Below are 19,605 nucleotides of genomic sequence, written 5' to 3' on the forward strand. Positions count from 1 at the left end.
GGAGAGCAGCGCTGGACAGAAAACCTGACTTCGATGGAGGAAGTTCGTGATGACTGTTTTGCAAATTTCTGAAGGTCACGAAGTATCTGCACGGAAATTAGCACCCTGGAAAGGAGAAGAAGGCGTTAACGTGCATTGGTCATAGCGACAATCAGCCATTCTGGATGTTGACAAAATACATGGATTGGGTCTCGATCTTCGCCAAGAGCTGAGCCGTCACTTACAAGCACACACGATGCAGCCATCACAAACACCTGGAATTCCAGAGAATCCTGTCAACGGAAATCTCAAAATCCCTTCTTACCAAACTGTCGACCTACAGCTGCCAAGGAGTCCAGAACCGCTGGGTTGTCCTCTCCACCAGCTTCTACAGCTGCCCTCCCATTCCTAGACACAGTTTTCCTGGTCATAGGGAAGAAAAAAATCTGGGGATGGCGCCCTATCCACCAGTTCGTTTCTCGATTCCGGTTTCTCCCTTGCCCCTTAATTCGATCTCACCCTCGCACTGTGTCTTTTCCGCGATTCATGCGTGGCCGACACAGTGTCAACAAGCTGGCTGTTGCCTGGTCATTGGACCTGGACTTTCTCCGTTCCTCGTGACACTCGCACGCTCCGCCCCATTGGACCGGCAATCCTCTTCGGTCGGGGGGTGTGTCTGCTGCTCGGCGAAGGGGGTGTGTGCGTGCGAAATTCTCCATGAAAATGTGCCGATCCCCCGACATCCGCCGATTCGGGACTTCTTGGCGGCGGCTCTGTCCGCTCTTTTTTTGGTCTTGGCGGTCTCGAATCACCGTTTCACCGATCACAGCAACCTCTACGACCACAGGGTCCCACTGCCGAACATCAAACATCCGTGTACCGACGATGGCCGAGTGTAACACCAGGAACAGTTTGGTCATGATGATGAGGTTGAAGACAGAGAGTCTCTGACTTTATGGCAGGCCTTTGGTCATGTAGGTGTAATTGATCGACTCCTCGAATCCCAACGCATGAGTTCCTTCTTTCTGATGGCTTCTTCCTGTCTTTCAGTGTTAGCCTGTTAAGGAACATGGGCCCCAAGACTGCGTTCTAAAGCTGTCAGTCTCAAAAGACCAGAAAAATCACTCATTATCGGCGCCTGCTCGCGGTCTCTGGGGAGGAAGCGGTCATATTGACAGCTGTTCACCTCGGAGATTGACTAAACTACAGTTACTCCTCTCTTGACCCTGCAAGGACTGCAGATTTGCTTGAACACCAAGCAATTCTAAGATTAACAGTCGCGTAATGAGCTAAACTGCAAACGGTGGCCTCACCTTATGCCCGGTAGAACGGCACGCCCTAAGCGCCAGTGCCCTGGGCCCGTCCTGTCTCCGTCATAGGGCGACGGACGGGATGTCCCGCACTTGCCAGGTCAGTCTGGTCCTTGTCATGTCCCTTGGCCTGGCCTGACCTAGCCTCTCTCCACAGCTCGTGTGCCTGCTTGCTTCGCCTGGGGAAGACAGATCCCCTTGGCAGGTTTGAGCTTGTTTCGTTCGTCAAGCTGTCAGCATCTTTGACGAACTGCCGACTCAACGGTTGTCAGGTGATGCGATGCAATGTGAGATGAACTGACTCTCCCCTTCCCCGCAATACAGTCTGCTTGTTGTTCATGACGACAGAATCTGCTGTTCACGTGCCTGGGATGGAGGTGACTGCAAAGTTTGCTGAGAATACCGTGGGTAAATGTGAACTGTGGGATTATGGACTTCCAAAGGTCAGAATGTTATAGCATTCACAGGCAGAACAAAGTAGTTCTTCTCTTAATGCCTTGTGTCTATGAACAGGTCAGTAAAACCTCGTTCGCTCTTGATGTTTCAGCTGCGAGCTTTGTATCAAGCGTAAAGGGAGCATGTCAACTCAACTTTTGGAACCCGCCTCAGAACCCGCCTCAGAACCTGCCATGCTGAAAATAGAAGATACCTACACGACCCATGGATACTCCAGGACTAAAGAAGATAGAGGAGAGTAGCATCATTGGCCGCAATGGTCAGAAAAGGAGGGATCTTATGAGTCCTTGTGAGTCAGGGATTAGTCTAGATCTCATGATGAATTAATGTAATTCTTCTGTATCAAGCGTTCGATCCAATATCTGACCCTGGATTGTCATTATCATGCAAGGCTCTTAGCATGAGTTTTATGGTTCGTCTCTCCATATTGGACAATCGTCTTGAGCAAATGACAGCCATGGCAAAGCTATTGACTACGTATTGACACACCTAGATGGTAGCAGAAGGTGACAAAGGAGTTACCAAAAAGTCGAACCGATGATGGAGATCTAAGAGAAATTGGCTCTTCGCTGTTCATATATCTATCGAATACTCAAGAAGATCATCGTCAATTGAACCGTCAGGTCAAGAACCTGCAACTTGTTTTGCGGAAGGGACACCAGATGAAAGCCGTACCCGCAAAAATTGCCCATGACCAGAAGTACTTGCGAGAACATTACTGGAAGTCTTTCAGCATTTCCCTCGACCTTGATTTCTTCTCCAAAACATTACATAGAAAACAAAGCTCCAGAGTTACTCTGCCAGCGGCCACAGCTTGACAAACTTTAATCATGTCTAGCGCTAACTTTCTCCCGATGATCTCTTTCCTCGCTTGCAGCAGATCAAGAAAACTTCGATGGAAGCTTTGCGCTTTGTCCTCGTCATCGTCGCGAACGGCTCGTCCGATATCGCGGCCTTCCTACAAAACCCGGTCATCAAGAGACTCAGCTGGTCCCGCCCCGGGCCTTCAGGTGAGAATAGGCCACCACGGGAGCATGCTCTCCGACGCCGAGCTGGTCGCCTAGACGCTCAGGCCCCAAGTGGTCTAAGTGCTCGAAATTGAGGATTGGCTGCGGGGGGTTGACTTGCTCACCGAAGGCTTCCTTTTTTGTTGTCGCTGTTAGCTTTTTAGCGTTTATGCCAGCACAATGACCCTTGATAACAGCTCCCGGAACATGTCGGTCCCGAGGGCTGAGTCTCGAGCGCTGCTGGCAGCAGTAGCAGGTCATTTTATCCAAGAGTTTTAGCACCTGTATAAGAAGTTTGTTCGTCCATGCATTCATCCGTAACATCCTCGAACTCATCTAAAGAGCGACAAGATGAAAGGGATCTCTCTCTCCGACTGAAGGTTATATCCATCACGATCAACTGGTCAGATGGCACACTCCTGAAAGCGCAAGAGGGCTTGCTCAAATGCAAGGACATGAAGATGATTTCATTAGTCAAGGGTGGAAGAAGTCATACCGGATGCAGTGATTGGTGTAGTCAGGACCAATAAAACAAGTGTGCTCTTGGAGCACCTTAAGGAAGTGTCCTGAGCCAAGCGGCAGAGCTGGAGAACTTGAGACCTTTTATTAAAATCCTGGGGGTCATCACCCTTGTGAAGACTGCTGCATGGTGCGGTCCGATGACTGCGATGTTCTTCATATGTGTCTCACTTTGATTGACCTTTTACTGTACATATTGTGTCACAGAGGGTGTGACGCACTCGGAGTAACTGATATGCGAACTTGGCACGGAAGCTCGCTTGCTCACAAAACTTGTGCGTCCACAATCTACTTCCAACACAGACAGCTCTCTACTAGAAGAGCAAAGCCCTCATCCTCGTGTCTATCTGACAAAAGCTCCATAACACCTATCTCTCTTTTACACTTGACTCCTTTCAGTTCCATCAGAGAATGATCCAATATACTAGATAGGGCTTCGCTCTGTGATCCACCTTGTTCTCTACTAGATACTATATCACTATCTGATATATGTCCAATACATGATGCTGCATGACCGCTTTGTGAGAGAAGATGGCACAGTTGTCTCTCTGAAAGCTTAAAACACAACTGTTAAGTGAGACAAACTCTAGAGCACTTGGGACTTGCGAATGTCTTGCTAAGATGGAGATTGAACTAACACTGGATGGAGCGGGGGAAGAGCCAATATGTAAACGCATGATTTCGCGGTCTAAGGAGTCAATTGGTCCTTCCTTCTTTTCATGATCTCTCAGAAGTCAGAGCTGCCTTCAATCGGGAGGAGCGCTCATGCGGTCTTAGTGGCAACTCTTTCCCAACACAATCGTCGACCTTGTTGCAACTCTGGCTCGATCATTTTCCTCTCCTATGACGGAATACACGAACCCTAAGTTCCAAAATTTTCTACATCAGCAACACTGACAACCCTGAGCCAAATCTCATCACCCCGCAATGTCAGTTGGTGCTATTCTCTGGAATGCCTTTATGACGGCGCTTTTACCTCAAGTTCTAGCCAGTATCCCTGCCGTGTTCCTTCAGACAGAACGCTATTTCGACACAGTTGGTTTGCTGGCTTTTATCAAGGTCACTCTGGCCAGCTGGGCCTGGGGAGTTGACGCGTCTTTCAGCCTTCTAAAAAGCTTCCACTGGAGAAAGCTAGCTCTCACTTCTGCTATCCTTCTATGGGCTACTCGACGTGAGTTTATATTTCACTCTCGGTTATCGCTATCCTTACTATTATTGTTGAGAGAGCGTGTCAAAAGGGAATTCTGGGGTTGACTGGCTTTGCGATGGTTTTTCTTATGGGACAAACTTTTTCCGTTCAACGACAACCGCAGGCACACGCTTTGTTATGTTCAGGATGTGTGGCGAAGATGCATAAGAGGGAGGATCACGCATTCCGGAGAACTGGAAGTGGGCAAATGCTATTGTGCTGAGTTTTCTGTTGCCGCGCTCCTTTCATAATTAACTCCCTCGAAGTAGGAACCTATCTGTCGAAACGTATTCAATTCCACAATGGACGCGACTCCCGGTTCGACGACATGCGCAGCAGCCCTCTGCTCTTCAGTATCGCCTGGATAGGACAGGCTGCCTGGGTTTTCTTTGCCCTGATCCCCGTCGTCTTGGTCAATGCGGTTCCCGGTCTGGTCCTGGCTGCTCATGCATCAGCTCCAAGTTCACTTGACATCACCGCCTTGGCTCTCTACGCTGGCGGTCTGCTCCTCGAGACCATCGCGGACCGACAATTGTGGAGATGGATGCAGCGCAAAGCCAAGGGCGCTGAGGAGGGAAGGTGGTTGATGACTGGCCTGAGGGCTTTCTGGTATGCTCAATCTTGGCTCCGTGCAATACTCTGACAGGACTAATGCCCTCTAGCCGCTACCCAAACTATCTCGGTGAGATCATCGTTTGGACGGGTATCGCCACATTCGCCGTCAACAGTGTAGCCCTTGTTCCACAGGCGCGGTCTGCTCTTAGCTTAGACATCTTATCAGCTCTCGTGCTTTGCTACGCCAGCCCGGCGTTCGTTACGTTCCTCCTCAAAAACATCACTGGTGTTGCGCTTACAGAGAAGAGACAACGCGAGAAGTTTGGGCACTTGCCTGAATACCAGCAGTGGGTGGCTAGAACTGGAACCCTACTTCCTAAATTTTAGGCAATGAGTTGCTTCTCAAATTTTAAGCAAGGGGATGCAGATTTCTCGCCCTCCGGAATAGGGGGTTGGGTAATAAGAGAATAATTTTATCAGAATGAAGCGATTTGATATGCGGTGAGGACCGGAAAGAGTATACGGTTTAAGAGTGGATGGAGTGGTCACAACGCAGGAGAAAAGGGGAAAAATTAGAGTCCAGGGGGATGATGTTAGAAAGGAATTGGGCGTAATATTGTAGATAGGTTGGAGAGCTGGTTAGGAAGATAAAAAAATCATGTCAGGTTCAAAATGCGATGCTCCTTAGAGGGAACGTGGACTTGATAGTTCCAACCTTATAGGGTACTCCTCTTCCTGTCGCGATAACTGCTCTGAAGTGAAGCAAAATTGTTCTGTTGTTTCGCCCTCCTTCGGTACAATAAGAGAAGCTCTGACCCTCGCGGGCGGTAGACGCTTCTATTGAAGGGTATCTTTAAAGTTTTAAATGTCTAATCCTGACATTAGATCTAAGCAGACAGTTCCCTGATTGCTAAACATATCCGTGGTTTACCCACTAGGTGGCATATCCCAACCTCCTTGGGGCTATATAAACGGATTCATGTGGTCGCTCATCCCTCACGGTGGATGGAAGTGACACTACTTGTGCCGCTGGCTTTTAAAGTTTTTCCCGTCCTCCTCGACTTTCGAATGGTTTATATTGCGCCAGCGGAACCACCAGTTGACCGACGCGTTCAAGTTGCCTTCCTTACCCACGGCTCGCACGCTATGCCAGAATCCGGTTCTCAGGTACATCGCATCCCCCGGGTGCAGCACCACCTCATGAATACTAGTTACCGGGGCCTGCTTGCCCCAAACGGCTTCGAAGAAGGCCGTCCGTTCTGGCTCCTCCATCATCTCGATGCCCCGCAACCTCGAGTTACCTGTCTCCCTACCCAGGTCGGTGCACACCTTGTTGAACATCCGTCCCCCCGCCAAGGGGGCCATGATCCGAAAGACTTTTGTCCCGCACAACTGAACGAATATGTTATCGTTTGGATCACGGTGTAGGGGTGTGTAGGTCGGTTGGAGGCCAAACCAGACGCTGGAGGCGTAGAGGTCACCGTCGCCGTTGGAGGTGATGACCTCGGGAACAGGAAGGTCGCTTTGGAGTTCATGGGGGAGGAACTCTATTCGTGCTTGGGCTACGTAGAGGTTGTTTAAGCGGCCGGTTGTGGAGGGTTGGTGTTTGTTGAATTTGAGGGCGGCGAGCAAAAGGCCCAGGGGGGCTTCGAAACGGATAAAGCGCGTTTTAGAGGTTTCTGTGTCCGCCTTAGGCACTAGCCGACCCAGATTAATGTTGTACTCGAGGCTGTCTTTCAGCTGCTGGTATAGGGGTTGCTCTTGCTTGGCGAGCCACTGGAGAAACGTGGCCAAGGGGCTGTCTTGCGGCAACTCCTCCACAACTGTGGCCGGCACCAGGAGCTCGTATGGAACCATGCATTCACTATGTGGCTCGAGAGTCGCCGAGAAGTCGATCCATCCTGAGGAGGAGGTGAACCACTTCGACAGGGCAGGGAGAGCGATTGCCGGCTGCGTCGATGACGCCTTTTGTTGTTTCTTATTTCGGTTGGCACGAATGACGACGACGGCGATTTTAGAGTTGTGGGAAGTCAAGTCACGCAACGTCATCCACTTTTCCTGCTCCCGGGGAAGAAGGTCAAGAAACCTGTACTTCCCTCTTGATATGGTCCCCGACGGAGGGGAGCTGTCAGACGCGAAATTGCGCCGTATGCAAGGGCCGATTAGGCGGAGCACCTTCTGGGAGACATCCCCAGTATTTGCGACAAGGCGGCGTGAGAACGGCGAGGAGACAAGCATTGGCAATAACGAAGTGAGGTTGAAGTCAACGGGATATCCAAGGGAGGGGGTGCATGGCGTAAGGCCGGCAGCAGCGACGAAAACGGCGACGGCGATGACAGATCCGAAGTAACTAGAGCGTCAATGACGACAAAAATTCCCCCGGAGACGGTGAGGGAAGGCTAGAAAGGTTGTAACTGGGATTGGAGAGCGGACCGGCCGGAGACCTAAAATCGGGTTGAAGAGCGCAAAGTGCGGGGAAATGTGTGACGAAAGGGGAGGGCATCACGGTGGACCAACGCGCAGCAAGCGGATTAGCTGCAGGGGTGGCGCGGCTTCGGCAGCAACCGGCAGGGCGGCTGAAGAATCATCGACGTGAGAGGCGTGGAACGGTCCAAGGCTCTAGAAACGCGGAAACACGTGAGAGCCAGGCGCGCGATTGGCTGGATGGCAGGGATCAATTTTAACCCTTGAACCGGTAGCACAAGGTGTGCGGCGCAAAGGCCAGCTGGCAGCCACGGCCCACCAGCCGCACACCAGCCGCCTGCCCACCCACGAGCCATCCACTCCCAGCAGGAATTGGGAAACGCTGTTGCGGCCGCATCGAGGCATCCATCGCTAAACCTCAACCGTGGGCGGGGCACCAGCCAGCCAACCTTTGACCTGAGAAGTCTTGAGCTCGACAATATCGACGCCGTCAACTCCGGGCCACTCTTAACACGTCTACTGGCTCGGTACGGCATCCGACTTGCTTGATTTGCGCGCAATTCCCCTGCGCTCGATCATGCCCGCATCATAGAAGCAACTTTCCCTCCCATCCTGCCGCCAACGCGTCGGCCGACGTTCTACCACGCGATCAACGTTGTCTTACAGCTGATTCTCTTAATTCCATTTCGTCGCGACTGTCTACCCTCTGTCCCAGCCGCCAGGCGCTCAGATACTTAGCCACAACCACTGCCCATCCAGTAGTCATGTCGACCTCATCAGGGACCCCCGAGTCCTGGATCTCGTCCTTCTGCTCCCTCTTGGGACACGAATACTTTGCTGAAGTGTCGGAGGAATTTATTGAGGATGATTTCAACCTGACTGGCCTGCAGTCGCAGGTCGCCATGTACAAAGAGGCCCTGGAGGTATGCTTATTTTCATTGAACAACGTTTGCGCCCTTCCGATCTTCAGGCTTGTGGGACTGACTGATATCAGATGATTCTCGACGTCGAACCCGAGGAGGACGAGGAGGACGAAGATGAGGAGGAGCAATCAGAAGAGGACGCCTCGGATGGGCAAGAACGCAGGTCACACAGCGGGAGGAGACGCGGTCGCCGGGCTAGTGACCTGTCGCTGATCGAATCGTCCGCCGAGATGCTCTACGGCCTGATCCACCAGCGTTTCATCTGCTCGCGGGCCGGCATCCAACAAATGTCGGAAAAGTACGAGTTGGGCCACTTCGGCGTGTGTCCGCGCACCATGTGCAACCAAACCCGCACCCTGCCCGTCGGTCTGTCCGACATACCGGGCGAGGACACAGTCAAGCTGTTCTGCCCGTCGTGTCTGGACGTCTACGTTCCGCCTAACAGTCGCTTCCAAACGGTCGACGGCGCCTTCTTCGGTCGCACCTTTGGCGCTTTATTCTTGATGACTTTCCCCGAGTATGATCTGTCGCGCTCTGGTGCCGAGCACGCCGCCAACCTGCCGCGCCCGCAGAACGGTGGCGAGGAACCCATGCTCAACGGCATGTATGTGCGTAACATCGCTCCCGGTCTGGGTCGTGGGAAGATTTATGAGCCCAAGATCTATGGTTTCAAAGTGTCGGAGCGGTCTCGCGCTGGTCCGCGCATGCGTTGGTTGCGCGACAAGCCTGATGATATGAGTGTGCTCGACGAGACACGGCGTTTTCACGAGCAACAACGTCTTGCCGCTGGCGGCGCTGAGTCTGACTCGGATGATGATGTGAGCATGGGTACCAATGGCCGGCCTCGCAGGCGTCCTCCTGGTAACCTCCGGCTGAGACAGCGACAACGCGAGCAGGCTCAGGCGCAAGCTCAGGCAAGGAATGGCACCGGCAGTCCTATGGCTCTCGAGACTAATGGAGGCGAGTCAGAACTCTGAAAGAATGTAGAAGCGGGCCGTCCGTGGGTGTTGCTTTGCATCCCTAATACCAATCATCTACTCTCGTGTCGGCCCGTCTCTGTCTCAGGTCTTCAGGTTCTTTGATTGTCAATAGAATAATGGGAGACTTGGATGACACATAACCGCTACCACAATTCAACAAGAACAACAACACCAAACAATAACGGTTGCCATGTCCGTTTTCTCTTTCATCCCATCGAATCAACTCAGCATTGTCGGCGTTTTTCCTTTTGCTTTCCTCAGCACGCGCAGCAACCTTTGTGATGAAATGGAGAGACGGATATGGCGTTGCCGCGGCCGGGTTCGGGATGGCTGGCTATTGCATTTTGCATGGACGAGGAGGAGGACGGGTAGGCGGATGAGGAGATGGGTGAGGCCAGCGTGGGAACGGGAGTTGGAAGTGTTTTCACGCTCTGATGATGATGATGTACCGAATGGAGCCTCTGATAGTACCTGCCTTAGGTAATATGGAGCATGATGATTCGTATTTTCTCCAACATGTTTGGGGTCTGCTGAGGATAAGTCTAGATCGCGGTTGTGTTTGACTCACCAACAGCCGAGTTCACCTGTCTTTCTTACACATTCTCCTTTTGTCCGGCCGATGCCCTGCTGCTTGCCATATGGCTGATAGTACTACCTACTTGGAATTTTTTTTTTCTCCGGGCGAGCACGTTTGCAGCATGCTCGACAAATGAAGGGGTCATTACGAATGTTGACCGTGCATAGAAGCAATCCATCAGCACAATACTAGATGTTGATTCAAAGAGCTGGGCTTATGGACTAGCTATTCACCATCGCAGTCATGTTTTTGGCTAACAAGATCAGTGACGTTGCCACAACATCAACTTTCATGGCTGTCAGTGTTGAGCTACATATCATGACTCACAGCTGCATGAGGTACTTGGGTCTTTGACGGACATGCTTGGAAAGAGTGAAATAGTCTTGCGGTTGCTGCATCATTTGGCGGGCTACATGTCTCAACGACTCCAGCGAGACTCAAACTATCGATCTACACATTTGCCTCCATCGACAGATTGGCGGTGAATCACCATTTGATTCATTGCGCCTCCATCGACTGAACATTTGTGGTCACCGCTTGGTGGTGTTGGCTTTAGAAAGCCTTCTCATCTCCACTCAAACCTATGGTGAACGGCGGGCGGCACCGTCTGTAATCTTAGGGATGAGCTGCTATCAAACAGTAACCCTTTGATATGGGGCAATTCGCAACTTGACGAGACAGCCCAAAGACGAAAATCGGTGGAGTCGACGTAAAGTTGACATTTGTGGCCGATGGTGTGGCTTATAGGGCCGTATTAGTATCCTATTGGTCTGTCTGCATGAATCAGGCTGTGACTTGTCCCCGAGCCCAAATGATGCTTCCATCTGCCGGCGTGGATCTTGCCGAACTCTACAACTTCCAGGATCCGAAAACCAAAAACCAACTTTGAACTCGGCTCCACATGGCTCACCGCCGAGGCCAAGCACAAAGCTGAGCCATCTTTTTTGCAGCTGCAGCTTTCCCCTGAAGAGAAGTTGACACAGAGGCTCGTTGAACTGGCTTTTTTCCAAACACGGCAACTAAGAACGACATGTCAAGGCCTCACTTTCAGGTTGACTCAAACCTCAGCTTGGCCCCCACCAAAGTACGCCCGCCCAGTTTCGATCAATATCTGGATCTGGCTTTCGGGATGTGGGCAGCATGTGCTCCGACATCACCAGCAGCTGCTTCCCCGTGCCAGGGTGTCCAATGAGACGTCGCGCGGGCAAACATCTCCACATGGCGGAGGGCAGGAGCGAGAGATATTGCCAGGGAATTTGGGATGGGGACTTGGACTGAGCGTTCGATGTCCCTCCCCCACCTTCGCCTTTTTCCAGATGTTCCATTGAGCTGGATATCCCGTAAGCAGAGGCCAAAGTTGGATGTCTTTTGAAAAGATTAAGTATATTCGACGTAAAAAAGCTCAATCGGAATTTTAGTGCTACGAACAACTTCAACGACTCAATCCCAAACATGAACCTTCCAAGACCCTCACCATTCTCTGAGCCGGCGTTCCCCCGGATGTTCGCCGTCGATGGTCGCAATGAAGTTCTGGAATCCGCTCCGCGCTCCAGTCGGTGGAGACGCCCGCGCACGACACCGCTCATATCCCGGCAGGCACGCGGCGCTGCCCCATCGGGACACGAGCCGCCGGCAAGGTTGTGTCATCGAACGCGAGCATGCAGAAGCGGGCAAAGGATGTTGATTTCTAATGACGGGGCCATGCCAAGCAATTGCGTTCCAACACTAGCGCGCAGCTTTTTTTTTTTCTTTCACCCAAGGCATTGCTTTAACTCCCTGTGCCTGGGTTACCTGGCCTGGAATGGCGGCTGATTACATAGAAAGGCACCCGCCCTGCTGGGTTCGCTGGCCTTTCCTCAAGCGTCCTCATGAAGATCTCTACTTCCTAGCTGTGAGGCCTCTTCCTGCCACTCTCCGACTCAGCAACTCACGTAGACGGCGCGGAGTTTGGAGATGAGTATTTCTCTTCGCCCGTCCTCCTCCAATTGTATTCGTCTGTCCCTGTCATTTTCTGTTGTGACTTGTTGATTCGTGGACAGTTTTTCTGCTACATACCCGAGGTTTAATTGTTCAGTCGCAGAGCTTCAGAGCATTCGAGGAAGCTACCCCCTTCCGAACCATCGAATTTCCTGACTTCCCTAGGAATCACCCTGATAGTTCTCTGTCAGCTTCCAGGCCGGGGCCGTCATGGACACCAAGGAACCGGTACCCACCGAGGCGCAGCCCTCGTCGTCGACTTCATCGACTACTGCCCGTAGCATCGAGGAGCACATCGAGGAGGCTCGTCGTAACAATCCCAATGGCACGACCCGGCCTACCGGTGTCTCGGTAGAGCAAGCCGAGGCTGACTTCGCCGAGCTTCAGCGCGAGCTATCCCGTATGTCTCGTGTCAGCCACCGCTGCAGCCACGCCGGCGACAACGACAAGGCCCTCGAGGCTGGCCTGGCCACTTCCGAGGAGACATTTGAACAGTTCGACCTTGAGGCGGCTCTACGCGGTAACCTGGATGAGGAGAGGCAGGCGGGTATCAGGCCCAAGCATCTTGGAGTGTACTGGGATGGGCTGACTGTTAAGGGCATTGGTGGCTCGACAAACTATGTTAAGACGTTTCCGGATGCGTTTATCGACTTCTTCGATTTCATTACCCCTATCAAGAATCTGCTTGGATTCGGCAAGAAAGGGACTGAGGTTACCATTCTGAATAACTTTAAAGGTGTGTGCAAACCGGGTGAGATGATTCTCGTCCTGGGAAAGCCCGGCTCTGGGTGTACAACGTTTCTGAAGACCATTGCCAACCAGCGCCATGGATACACCGGGATCACTGGTGAGGTGCTCTATGGCCCCTTCACCGCTGAGGAATTCCGCCAGTACCGCGGCGAGGCTCTCTATAACCAAGAAGACGACGTTCATCACCCAACCCTTACGGTCGAGCAGACCCTCGGCTTTGCCCTCGACGTCAAGGCCCCTGCCAAGCTTCCTGGCGGAATGACGCGTGAGCAGTTCAAGGAGAAGGTCATCACCCTGCTTCTGAAGATGTTCAACATTGAGCATACGCGCAAGACTATCGTGGGAAATTCGTTCGTGCGTGGCGTGTCCGGCGGCGAGCGTAAGCGTGTTTCCATCGCTGAAATGCTCGTTTCGAATGCTTGCATCCTTTCCTGGGATAACAGCACACGTGGTCTCGATGCCTCAACCGCCCTCGACTTTGTCAAGTCCTTACGCATCCAGACCAATCTGTACAAGACCAGCACCTTCGTGTCTTTATACCAGGCCTCCGAGAATATCTACAAGCTTTTCGACAAGGTCCTGGTTATCGACGAAGGCCGGCAAGTCTACTTTGGTCCTGCGTCCGAAGCCCGTGCTTACTTCGAGGGTCTTGGCTTCCTGCCGCGTCCCCGTCAGACGACCCCCGACTATGTCACCGGCTGTACAGACGCCTTCGAACGCGAGTATCAGGAGGGCCGGTCCGCTGAAAACGCGCCCCACAGCCCCGAGACCCTGGAGGCTGCGTTCAAAGCGTCCAAGTACTATGCCGACCTCGAGGAGGAGATGCGCCAGTACAAGGAGAACTTGGAGAAGGAGACCGACAAGCACGAGGACTTCCGCGTGGCGGTCTGTGAGCAGAAGCGGGGTGGTGCCAGCCACAAGTCGCCTTACTCTGTGGGCTTCCATCAGCAAGTGTGGGCGCTGATGAAGAGGCAGTTCCTGCTCAAGAAGCAGGACGTCTTGGCGCTGGTGCTGTCGTGGCTGAGGAATATTATTATCGCTATCGTGCTAGGTACCCTGTATCTGAACCTGGGTCAGACCTCGGCCGCTGCCTTCAGCAAGGGTGGTCTGCTGTTCATCTCGCTGTTGCACAATGTGTTCTCTTCGTTCTCTGAGCTTGCGGGTACGATGACGGGTCGCGCAGTGGTTAACAAGCACCGTGCGTATGCGTTCCATCGCCCGTCAGCGCTGTGGCTTGCGCAGATCTTTGTCGATCAGGTGTTCTCAGCTACGCAGGTACTCGTCTTCTCGCTGATTGTGTACTTCATGACCAATCTGGCTAGAGATGCGGGAGCGTTCTTCACGTTTTACCTGTTGTTGTTGTCGGCCAATCTGTGCATGACCCTTTTTTTTCGGATTCTCGGGTGCATAAGCCCTGATTTCGACTATGCGGTTAAGTTTGCGACAGTTGGTATCACGTTGATGATTACGACTGCGGGTTATCTTATTCAGTACCAATCTGGTAGGTGTTCTATCTCTCTTTTCTAAGCCAAATGCTAACCCCCCTCTAGAACAAGTTTGGCTCCGCTGGATCTACTACATCAACCCTGTCGGCTTGACTTTTGCGTCGCTTATGCAGAACGAATTCTCGCGCTCTGAGATGACTTGTACGGCCGAATCGCTTATTCCTTCTGGCCCTGAGTACAATAATATCAACTACCAGGTCTGCACGCTGGCCGGTTCATCTCCTGGCACGCTCAAGATCCCGGGCTCCTCGTACCTCGAGAAGGGCTTCTCGTACAGCAAGGGCATCCTCTGGCGCAACTGGGGCATTGTGCTTGCCATCATCGTCTTTTTCCTGCTTATGAACATTGTCACTGGCGAAACTGTCAGGTTCGGCATGGGTGGTAACCAGGCCAAGGAGTTCCAGAAGCCAAATGAGGAGAGGAAAAGGCTTAACGAGGAGCTGCGCAAGAGAAGGGAGGAGAAGATGTCCAAGGCCAAGGGTGAAGAGTCTGACTCGTCAGAAATCAACATCCGGTCGGATAGCATTCTCACTTGGGAGGATCTCTGCTACGACGTTCCGGTTCCTGGTGGTACCCGTCGTCTGCTGGATCACATATATGGTTACGTCAAGCCTGGCCAGCTGACTGCCCTGATGGGCGCTTCCGGTGCCGGTAAGACGACTCTTCTGGATGTCCTCGCCGCACGCAAGAACATTGGCGTCATCACTGGCGATATTCTCGTCGATGGCGTCAAGCCGGGCAAGGAGTTCCAGCGCGGTACCGCCTACGCCGAGCAGCTCGATGTTCACGACCCGACCCAGACCGTTCGTGAGGCTCTCCGGTTCTCGGCCGATCTGCGCCAACCGTACGATACCCCTCAGGAAGAGAAGTACCGCTATGTGGAGGAGATTATTTCCTTGCTTGAGATGGAGAGTTTTGCGGACGCTGTAATCGGTACCCCCGAGGCCGGCCTGACGGTTGAGCAGCGCAAGCGTGTCACGATTGGCGTTGAGCTGGCTGCCAAGCCTCAGCTCTTGTTGTTCCTGGACGAGCCCACTTCCGGTCTGGATAGCCAGAGCGCGTTCAACATCGTTCGCTTCCTCAAAAAGCTGGCTGCTGCTGGCCAGGCGATCCTGTGCACCATCCATCAGCCGAACGCTGCCTTGTTCGAGAACTTCGACCGCTTGCTCCTTCTCAAAGCCGGTGGCCGCTGCGTCTACTTCGGCGACATTGGCAAGGATGCCTGTGTTCTGCGCGACTATCTCAAGCGTCACGGCGCTGAGGCCAAGGATTCTGACAATGTCGCCGAGTTCATGCTCGAGGCGATCGGTGCCGGCTCGTCTCCCCGCATTGGTAACCGCGATTGGGCCGACATCTGGGCTGACAGCCCCGAGTTCGCCAACGTCAAGGAGACGATTCGCCAGCTGAAGGAAGAGCGCCGTGCCGCTGGTGCCAACCTCAACCCCGAACTCGAGAAGGAGTATGCCTCGCCGTTCCTGCATCAGGTCAAGGTTGTTGTCCGTCGTGCTATGGTCTCTCACTGGCGCTCGCCCAACTACCTGTTTACGCGTCTCTTCAACCACGTCGTCATCGCTTTGCTGACAGGTCTGACCTTCCTCAATCTGGATGACTCTCGTCAGTCCCTTCAGTACCGCGTCTTCGTCATGTTCCAGGTCACCGTCCTCCCCGCCCTCATACTCTCTCAGATCGAGGTCATGTATCACGTCAAGCGCGCTCTCTTCTTCCGCGAGCAGTCCTCCAAGATGTACTCGTCCTTCGTCTTCGCTCTCTCCCTCCTCGTCGCCGAGCTGCCTTACTCCATCCTCTGCGCGGTCTGTTTCTTCCTGCCGCTGTACTACATCCCCGGCTTGCAGTCTGAGTCCTCTCGCGCCGGCTACCAGTTCCTCATTGTCCTCATCACCGAGCTCTTCTCCGTCACTCTGGGCCAGGCCCTCGCTGCGCTGTCACCGTCCCTGTTCATCTCTTCTCAGTTCGACCCCTTCATCATGGTCACCTTCTCCCTCTTCTGCGGTGTTACGATCCCCGCACCCCAGATGCCTGCTGGGTACCGCACCTGGTTGTACCAACTCAACCCGTTCACACGTCTCATCTCCGGCATGGTTGTCACCGCGCTGCATGACATGCCCGTACATTGCACTCAGCACGAGCTGAACTCATTCACCGCGCCACCAGGCACCACGTGCGGGGAGTACATGCAGCCGTTCTTTGAACGCGGCGGGGCTGGGTATCTGGTCAGAAACGATACTACAGCATGCGAGTACTGCGCGTACAAGGTGGGCGATCAGTTTTATGAGCCGCTGGGGCTGAGCTTTGACCACCGGTGGCGGGATATGGGGATATACATCGCGTTTATCGGCAGTAATCTGATTATTCTTTTCTTGGCCGTAAGTTCCCTCCTTTTGACAATGGTGAGAGTGTGGATAGGAGCTGACATGAATTGCAGAGCCGGTTCCTCAACTACAACAAGCGGTAATGCACAACGTGGTGAAGCGAGAAGGTGGTGCCGAATTTTTGAATACATTGTTGGCATTGCACGATCAATTAGTATTGCACTGCACTGGGGTTTGGATAGATAAAAAACCATTTACATGGCATCATGCCGGTAATATCTAGAGCTGGGTTGGCTAGAGGGCAATCTAGTACAATAGAGTTTGATAGACAGTGATACATGGCATCAAGAGCAAATATCATATACTAATCAATTTTAAACACAAGCCTCTAATCCTTTTTTTATCAAAACAAAGGTGGCAGTGACCAGGATACCAAGGATAGTTGTGGATGATGACAAAAACAGCGATATCACAACACAAAACTCAGCAAGATGGTCGTAATCAGTTCATTGAAGCAACAAATGCCATTACCAAAAGCAAGTAGCCCAACAGCAGCAACAAACCCTAAGCTAACACGAGACAATGCCACCAAGACAGACAAACTGGTAACAAATGCAAGAAAACACCCCCAATTTTCATCCTTCATCCCTTGTTTCCTTATTTCACACCTTAAGCAGTAGCCGCAGCCGGCTGAGCCTCCTGCGCAGCGGGCTGAGCGTTATTGTTGTGAGTAAGAGCATTGAGGACCCGCTCTAGGCCGGGAACCTTATTGAGACCGGACGCCTTAAGCGGATCACCACCAGCCTCCTCCTTCTTCAGATCAGCCAGCCGACGAGCCTCGGCATGAATGTCTTGTACCTGCTTGGAATGAGCGGTGTAGAAGTCGACGATCCTTTTGCCAGTCGGAGTGTGGGAGGCCTTCTCAAAGTACGAGGACAGGCCGGTCAGGAGCGAAGTGGCACGGCCGGTGAGGTTGTACTGGGCGTCGGCCGCAAGAGCACGGTCGGTAGCGTGGTACTTGGCATCAAGGTTCTTCAATGTGTTCAGGAACCTCTGGGTAACGTTGTGCTTCTCGTCAAGAGCAATAGCAGCCTGGATGCCGGCCTCAGCCACGCAGTAGCCGTGAGCCAATATCTCAGCGAGAATCCGTGCCCTGGGCTTCTCCTCCTGGCGGATCACGGGAGAGCTCTCGCCATTTGCAGCAGCGTTGGGCTCGTTGGGCGGGGTGGCAGGGCCCTCGGCCGAGGCCTCGCCTTCCACCAGGATCTCGTTGCCGCCAAGTGAAGTGTGGTTCAGGAGCAGAGCGGTACGGGCCGCGGTCTCCTTCTCGAATGTTACGGTAGCCGACTTGGTCTCTGCGCCGGCAGTAATCTCAATTGAGGTGATCTTGCCGCTGAGAAGGGTTAGTTGGGCATTAATTGATGGGTAGGGTGAGGGAGGGGAGGGGAAGAGTTACCAGAAAGAGAAGAAGTCCTTGATCTCCTTGTCAGCAGTGTTAAGGCCGATGTTCTTGACGTGCACTGTTGTAGCCATGGTTGAGGTTGTTTCTGGGTGTTGACTGGGAAGTTCCCTGGGAAAGCTGCTGGTGATTTGAGAAGTCGAAAGAAAGTTAGGTGGGCAGAAGAGCAAGCGGGGAAATCGGCTGTCTTTCCCAACAAGCGGGCGGGGTAAAGTGGGCTATATGTAGATCGGTCGCTCGGTGCCTGATCAGTGACGATGCACGCAAGAATCCTCGCAGAGAGAGGCAAAGAGTTGGGAGAAGAAAATAGGTCGAGATCCCTGCAGCGGTTGGGCAGCGCCAAATAAATGAAAAAGAGCTTGTGAGGGTGGCGTGGTGGATTGTGGGCGCCAAGATAGCCGACACAACACGAGGTTGCTTTTAGCTCAGGAGATGGGAGGGCAAGTAATCGGTCGGTTAGCAGTATGTAGCCTGTGAGGGGCGATTACCCTGCTGGCCGATGTCCCACTGTCGTCATCCCCCGCCAAGCATGTGATTCTGACGGGCCTCGTCATACCTTGACAGTGTGCTGTGGCTGCTACGGTGGCGCAGCGGCCCGCGGCTGGAGGAGCGGTTATCACGCTGCGTAATGTTATGCCTGTGTTACTCGAGGCGCCTGCTGAAGTTCAGAACAATGTGATCGCAAAAAAGCAAGTCTGCAATCTTCGGCTCTATGGGGCACCTATTGAGGAGGCCCCGACCAATGAACTCGTGACAAAGATTTGGCGCATCCGATGTGGAAAAGAGGCAGCTTTGCCAAGTTGATTATCTTACAGTAATTACACTACCGCACACAGTCCTCGATTTCCGCCTGCCAGCTCAGAACAAGCTCCCAGCCCTCCCAGGACGCGGATGCTCCGGATACTTGCGCGTCAATTCGTCATCCATGGCGCCTTTAGGATTTGACGCCAAGTGCTGTGCATCAGGCAGTCAGCATTAGCTTATTGTAAGGCATTCTGGCAATAGGCAGTGCCGACCTCAATGGCCTCTTTATTGTGCTTCTCCAGCTCTTGGCAGTCGATATTGTCGTGGAACTTGCCCTTACCCATAAGGTCGTGCATCTGGCAACCCCACGAGCGTTCGGGTTTGGGAGACTGGCCGCCTTCTTCACGGTCAGGCACCGCTTTCTTTGCGACTGTGTCGGCCATAACGGCGGATCGCCCGGGATTGCAGTGCGCTGTATCGAAAATTGCTTGATCTGGTTGGGCTTGTTGGTTACTGATTGGGCCGCGTGTCAGGGGGTTTCACATGCAACGGGACGCGAAGGTCGCGAAAGTGGGCGTGTTAGCCTGATCTTCGGGCGATGCGTTTGGAGATTTGTGGAAATGCCGAAATTGGGCTTGTTGGGGACGGTGAGGGTTCCTTATGCCATTCTGTAGCCTTCGAGAGCCCTTCTCGCTGTCCTCAACCCCTCCCTCTCGATGTTCCGGCGATGATGTCATGGGCGCAGGTGACAAGCTGGATGATCCGGGATGCAAAGACCACCGAACCCGGTCGCACATGCATGGGCCCGCTTTTTGCACCGGAACCCGCTTTCAAATGCTCGGCAGCGTTCGAGACCTTGTCGACGACCAGGGCAGCTTTCTGACCTTCCATCCTCGACTTTTAGTTTCCGAGTGAGAGGCT

At 53.1% G+C, this 19,605-nt stretch overlaps 6 protein-coding genes across 6 annotated transcripts; 3 read left to right on the plus strand and 3 right to left on the minus strand.

Annotated features, from left to right (window-relative positions):
• Positions 1 to 4,788: 4,788 nt before the first annotated feature.
• CTHT_0044400 (uncharacterized protein) lies at positions 4,789 to 5,402 on the plus strand (the record flags this gene model as incomplete). The annotated part of the gene is made up of 2 exons (XM_006694769.1): positions 4,789 to 5,069; positions 5,123 to 5,402. 2 exons carry the CDS (start codon positions 4,789 to 4,791, stop codon positions 5,400 to 5,402), a joined length of 561 nt encoding a protein of 186 aa, XP_006694832.1.
• A 630-nt stretch (positions 5,403 to 6,032) lies between these two features.
• Positions 6,033 to 7,253, minus strand: CTHT_0044410 (uncharacterized protein; the record flags this gene model as incomplete). The annotated part of the gene is made up of 1 exon (XM_006694770.1): positions 6,033 to 7,253. The coding sequence occupies one exon, from the start codon at positions 7,251 to 7,253 to the stop codon at positions 6,033 to 6,035; it is 1,221 nt and encodes a 406-aa protein (XP_006694833.1).
• A 950-nt stretch (positions 7,254 to 8,203) lies between these two features.
• CTHT_0044420 (casein kinase II-like protein) lies at positions 8,204 to 9,339 on the plus strand (the record flags this gene model as incomplete). Its single annotated transcript, XM_006694771.1, has 2 exons — positions 8,204 to 8,362; positions 8,434 to 9,339. 2 exons carry the CDS (start codon positions 8,204 to 8,206, stop codon positions 9,337 to 9,339), a joined length of 1,065 nt encoding a protein of 354 aa, XP_006694834.1.
• A 2,767-nt stretch (positions 9,340 to 12,106) lies between these two features.
• CTHT_0044430 (uncharacterized protein) lies at positions 12,107 to 16,624 on the plus strand (the record flags this gene model as incomplete). Its single annotated transcript, XM_006694772.1, has 3 exons — positions 12,107 to 14,147; positions 14,197 to 16,535; positions 16,595 to 16,624. The coding sequence occupies 3 exons, from the start codon at positions 12,107 to 12,109 to the stop codon at positions 16,622 to 16,624; spliced, it is 4,410 nt and encodes a 1,469-aa protein (XP_006694835.1).
• A 526-nt stretch (positions 16,625 to 17,150) lies between these two features.
• CTHT_0044440 (RNA recognition motif-containing protein) lies at positions 17,151 to 18,014 on the minus strand (the record flags this gene model as incomplete). The annotated part of the gene is made up of 2 exons (XM_006694773.1): positions 17,151 to 17,874; positions 17,938 to 18,014. The coding sequence occupies 2 exons, from the start codon at positions 18,012 to 18,014 to the stop codon at positions 17,151 to 17,153; spliced, it is 801 nt and encodes a 266-aa protein (XP_006694836.1).
• Positions 18,015 to 18,798: 784 nt separating this feature from the next.
• On the minus strand, positions 18,799 to 19,127 carry CTHT_0044450 (uncharacterized protein; the record flags this gene model as incomplete). The annotated part of the gene is made up of 2 exons (XM_006694774.1): positions 18,799 to 18,894; positions 18,957 to 19,127. 2 exons carry the CDS (start codon positions 19,125 to 19,127, stop codon positions 18,799 to 18,801), a joined length of 267 nt encoding a protein of 88 aa, XP_006694837.1.
• Between the last annotated feature and the right edge of the window lie 478 nt (positions 19,128 to 19,605).

The sequence above is a fragment of the Thermochaetoides thermophila genome (genome assembly GCF_000221225.1).
Source record: "Thermochaetoides thermophila DSM 1495 unplaced genomic scaffold scf7180000011818, whole genome shotgun sequence".
Lineage (NCBI taxonomy): Eukaryota > Fungi > Ascomycota > Sordariomycetes > Sordariales > Chaetomiaceae > Thermochaetoides > Thermochaetoides thermophila.